The sequence below is a fragment of the Triplophysa rosa genome, linkage group LG3 (genome assembly GCF_024868665.1).
Source record: "Triplophysa rosa linkage group LG3, Trosa_1v2, whole genome shotgun sequence".
In the NCBI taxonomy this organism is placed as follows: domain Eukaryota; kingdom Metazoa; phylum Chordata; class Actinopteri; order Cypriniformes; family Nemacheilidae; genus Triplophysa; species Triplophysa rosa.
The window spans coordinates 16,258,189-16,263,863 of record NC_079892.1 but is presented as its reverse complement, the minus strand read 5'-3'; the positions used below and the strand labels follow the sequence as shown (position 1 = coordinate 16,263,863).

General features: G+C 35.2%; 1 protein-coding gene across 1 annotated transcript in view; it reads left to right on the top strand.

Moving 5' to 3' along the window:
- LOC130552310 (uncharacterized) overlaps positions 1 to 5,675 on the top strand; it is a 9,324-nt gene that overhangs the window by 2,004 nt on the left and 1,645 nt on the right. The window contains exons 3-5 of the mRNA XM_057330527.1: positions 830 to 1,132; positions 2,379 to 2,507; positions 4,968 to 5,675. The exon at positions 4,968 to 5,675 is cut by the window's right edge and continues 1,645 nt beyond it. Of these exons, the coding sequence (XP_057186510.1) occupies positions 830 to 1,132; positions 2,379 to 2,507; positions 4,968 to 5,041 (506 nt within the window). The 3' untranslated portion in view covers positions 5,042 to 5,675. The remainder of the gene's footprint in view (positions 1 to 829; positions 1,133 to 2,378; positions 2,508 to 4,967) is intronic.

The window sequence follows — 5,675 nt, the reverse complement described above, 5'->3', positions numbered from 1 at the left end:
AGTTGGTAATGTCTTTCAGGCCTTTCCACACCGATGCAGGGTCGTTGGCTGAAAACTGGTTCTTCAGCTTTTCAGAGTAGCTTCTCTTAGCTGCTCTTATCTCCTTTGTCAGTGTGTTTTTGGCCTGATTATACAAGACTTTGTCCCCACTTCTGTAAGCATCTTCTTTGGCCTGACGAAGCTGTCTCAGTTTCATTGTAAACCATGGTTTGTCATTGTTGTATGTTAAGCGAGTCCTGGTGGGAATACACATGTCCTCACAGAAGCTGATGTAGGATGTCACTGTGTCAGTTAACTCATCCAGATCAGTGGCTGCAGCTTCAAAGACACTCCAATCCGTGCAGTCGAAACAGGCTTGTAAGGCCCGCTCTGTTTCGCTGCTCCATCTCTTTGCTGTTCTTGCTACAGGCTTGGCAGATTTAAGCTTCTGTCTGTAGGTCAGAAGACTTGACTGAATTAAATGGGTGTAACGATATATCGAAGTATCGCATATCGCAATACTGAAACATTAAGATATGTATAGTAAAGCTGTTAAGATATAAAAATAAAAATACATTTCATTAAAAAAAATCAGTTATGTTTTTCAGTGACAGATCTATTCAATTTCTATTAGTTTACACATGGTTGAATTAAACCGTGAATGTTGTCAGTTCTTTAAGAAAATAACAAATGTTTTGGGAGAAAATCTGTAATTTGATTGTCAGTTTTATATTTTAAATTTTTACTGTGAACCCAGTATTATTATGAATCGAATCGTGAGCTGAGCGTAGTTACACCCCTACCGAATGACTGAATCTGTTTTTTCTCTGTGTAATTGTGTCTGTGACAGATGAAATGCAGACAGAGTCTGTGATGGAGGGAGAATTTGTCATTCTGCACACTAATACTGAAAAACAGGCAGATGATGTGATTAAGTGGAAGTTTGAAGACACTCTCATAGCTCAATTCAACAGAACCGCCAATAACTTCTCATATGATGATCCTAATGGGAGATTCAGAGAAAGACTGACGCTGGATAGGGGTGGATCACTCACCATTAGAAAGCTCAACACTGAAGACTCCGGTCATTATGGCGTAAACATCACTAGCAGCAAACACATCATTCACAAGAGATTCAATGTCACTGTCACTGGTGAGTATCTTGTTTTTATATTTCAGTGTCTTTACATCTGTGCTCTTCAAACTATTCTGATGACTTCCCTGATGGCACACACACATCTCTTTAATGTCTGCATTTACATCTGCAATCATTGTTTGCTCATCTGCAATACGTCTCAGAGACGTCTGCTGTCAGATGTCATATAGACGTCTAGAAGTTGTCTGTAAGATGTTTATGATTCAGAATGGATGTAAAACTGCTCTTTCTAAGATGTTTAGCAGATGTTTTACACAGCAGATGTTTTCCAGATCTTTAGCAGACATCTTACAGACATACTTGTGCTATCTGGGATCAGATCAACACAGATTTGTATGTTTGTTGCTTTAGTGCAGCTGTTGTGGAAATATCAAACAGAAGTTGTGTCACATTCATGCATGTTACCTGTGAACGGTGCTCTGGAAACAACAAAAGCAGCTATTATAGAAATGATATTTACACTGCTGAACATCACATCAGGTTTATTATTCTCTTCACTGACCTTCATCACACGTGAGATGTTTCATCTCTGCTTTACAAACTGAGAACACTTAAAACTGACACAGACTAAAGACTATTTTGGATGTAAACAACACTGATACAAAAGCACACTACACAAACACCACAACAAAACACAAACCAACAGAACGTTTAGAACTAAATAAAAATAATAATCCAACATTAAACAATAACAGAAATTACAGAGATTATTCCTGTTCAAATGTTCACACACTCGTAGTTCTTCACACCTCAATATTTCCTCCTTGAACATCAATGACTGCAGTTGTTTGTGTGTATTTATTTGTATCCATTTAACAGATGACTTTCGTTAAAAACAATTTACAGATGAGAATAACAGAATTAGAAATTATGAATTGAACACAATAACACAACATGAGCAGAAGTTGTGTAGTCTGTTGATTTTGAATGTTGTAGTGTATTTCAGATGAGGAGACAACACATGATGTTAATAAACAACACGAGTGTGTAAATATTTTAACTGAATTATTTGGGAGGTGGTTTACACTGCAGATTCTATGAGGGGATGGATCATTCATGTGTGTTAGACATACAGTATGTTTAGAGTTATTTCCAACATGTTGACTTGTGAATTCTATAAACACATTTCGTAAATTAAGTTTTGTGTTACAGTGATATTTACACAGAATGACATTTAAATGTCTTGAACATTATGACAGGAGCAAATTATTCTAACCCTCATGTCTCTCTCTAACCATAACAGTACCCAGTCTGAGGTCACAACTGGAGACCAATGGTTCAGGATTATTGGTAGTTGGATTCTTTCTGGGGATAATAGTGACGGTTGTGATAATTGGAGTTTCATTCATGGTTTACAAGCGCTGCAGTAGGGGTAAGTAACATGCTAAATAACTTTATTACATGTAATTTTTGAGAACAGATTAACAACAGTTAGTTTGTTTAGTTTACTTTAGTTTACAGTATGTTGACAGAAGTGTGTGTGTGTTTATTAGGTGAGGTGATCTTATGAGGTGAGTCATAACACAACAATAAAACAATTTAACTCCACAAACAATACTTTAATTAATTATTTAAATATCTTAAAATTAAATAAAACAAACATACAAAAACCCTTCAATCTAACCGAAAGCAGATGAATAAATGAAATGTCACTCACAATCTACTGGTGTACATGTTTACTGGAGACCGGGACATGTTGTCACACGAGAACAGGTCTATATCTCATTAACTATACGATTTTCAGTCTGATTTTCATGTTTTATGTAGCACTGTGTGTGTTCGCATTTACTGGTCACATTTCACCACAAAGCCCATAAAAGTCTGCTGTGACAACATGCCCCGCTGTAGGGTTAACCTGTAAAAAAATACTGTCAGAGGTGGACGAAGTACACAACTTCCTTACTTGAGTGAAAGTACAGAAGTACGTGCTTTTAAAAGTACTCAAGTATTAAAAGTACATTTCCTTTATGTCAGTTGTGCATTGTTTTATTGTCGTATACCTTATGCCTCTGAAGCAACCTACTGAATACACTGAGTAGCTCACAGTATCAGTTTATTAAAGGAGTAGTTTGTGATGTTGTTACATTAATGTACCGCTAGGTACATTGATCGAGTTGCATCGAGAGGGAGAGAAGAAGAGTAGAGTACGGAGCATGTGCCTGCATGTTATCCTGTATGTGTTTTTTGTTAATAAATGTCACTGAAAGGAATCTATGGTCTCCAGTGTCTTGTCTACATTATGACATAACATAGTTCACTTCAAAATTTGCCCCCATTGACTTTCCATAGTCGTTTTTATTCCTACTATAAAATGGGGGCACATTTTGCAGTGAGCAACTCCTTTAAGAGCTTTATATGTTTAGCACATACTGTATATGTTTAGTTTAGATATAATCCTGTATGATCATTTAGCCTAATTATCCTCATTAGCCCCCTAGGCCTATGTATTTATGAGCAGTGTTCTTTTATTTTGTATATTCCCTTTACCAGTTTTAGCAGCAATTTACCAGTAAGTAGTAAGGTTCTTGTAAATAGTAAAGTGTAGAAGCCATGTGTTTGTTGGATTTATTATCATTTGTATTACCATAATTTAACTACAAACATGAACTATAGCTAGTATAATGAAACTATGGTATGTTGCTGTGGTTTTACTTAAGATTATTAATTGGAGTATGGTTCCTATATTTAGAAAATGGTAAATTTGTGGATACTGTGGTTTTACTGCAAATACCATCCCTGCTGAAAAAAAACAATGAATTTTTGAATTAGAATGAGATTTTTAAATTAAATTACTCTTTGTAGTGTGTTTTGGGTTTTATTCCAATAGGATTTACCATCCCACCAATAGAATCCATCACATACAAGTAGACAACAAGTATCCATAGTACAATTCCCATTATAACCATTAAATCCATTACATTTTATGGGTTCTATTGTTTTTATTTCAACAGGAATACTTCAACTATAGTTACTTCAGTAAAAATATCATTCATTCACAAATCGCTTTAAATGATACAGCAGCAGATCAGAAGTTAACACGCACGCGCAGCTCAAGGTGTATGTGATGCTTATTTACCGTTTAGCCGTTGTGTCGATCATTTTCATGACGATGTTTCTACGATCTTTGACTGATCGTAACCCACAGATGATTACACCACACTTTAACATCTGCCTTTTTCCTCTTTTATTCTTCTATTTGTCTTTTTAGAGCGCTATCAATGGTGTAGCTGCGCCGTCGTTTACATTAGTTTAGCGGGGAAGATCCCAGAGTTGCCAGATTTGTGTAAAACAATCCGCCAAATGGCCATTCAAAGCTTGTCGGAAAACCGCGAGTTTAGAAAAACTGAAATACTTGGCAACAGTAAAAGGTCCTGGCAGATCGCAAGCCAGATAAATTGCGCACACAGGAAACCCCGCTGCATAGAAACCATTTTCTACTTTTGGACCTTTTTATAAATGTAGTGGAGTAAAAAGTATGATATTTGTCTTTCAAATGTAGTGAAGTTAAAGTACAAGTACTCAGAAAAAATAATACTCAAGTAAAGTACAGATACTCAAAAAGTGTACTTAAGTACAGTACTCAGGTAAATTTACTTCGTTACTGTCCACCTCTGAATACTGTACACTATCATACACTATTACACTACTATTTTCATTGTAGTTTAAACCCTAAATTTCTGAGCAATGGTTTCTTTCATGCTTTTCTTTTCTCTATGGGATTTTGAAATGGCAGTTTGGGATTTATGAGTTAAATAATTCAGTCATACAACAAATGTGAAAATCCATCATGTGATATATTAACACTTGTGATTCTGTGTGTGTTTTCTTACAGGATTGAATAAAAACAAAAAGAATGAGGCCAGTGAACATTTAAACCAGCAATCCTCCAACACCAATAGTATATAGACATTGAAAATACTATAGTATATAATAAATAAAGTGTTGACTTCAAACAAATGAAAAAAAATCAACTGTTGAGCTGTGAAACAAGATGTGACTTCATTTGCTCTGCTGTAAATAGACAAACGTGCTCTTATTTTGAAATGTGATATAACGTTTGCTTTTTGCACTGTAGGCCTATGCAGGGCTGCAATGATACTCATGTTGTGAATACCAAACAATATGCAGGGCTGGGAAGGTTACTTTTAAAATGTATTTCACTACAGATTACAAAATACATGCTTTAAAAGTAATTTGTAACATATTTCGTTAGATTACACAAATTTTGTAACTTAATCTAAATACTTTAGGATACTTTGGAATACTGATAAGGTACGTAACACAAAGGAATCACCAAACAGAGGACTTGGTTTTCCATTTTATTTTAAACAACATTAGTTTTACACAATATATCTTAAAACAAAAAAGCACACAATCTTAGAAAAAGGAAAAGGAAAAGCTGATGCTCAAAAAGGCAGCACAATGTATTAAGAGCTGGGGTGTGTAAACCTTTTTGAATTGGAGGCTAAATGTTCTTATTTTGTCTTCTGGGAAACATGTGGTTATACATGCTTAATGTATAGGAAATGTAAAGGAAAGA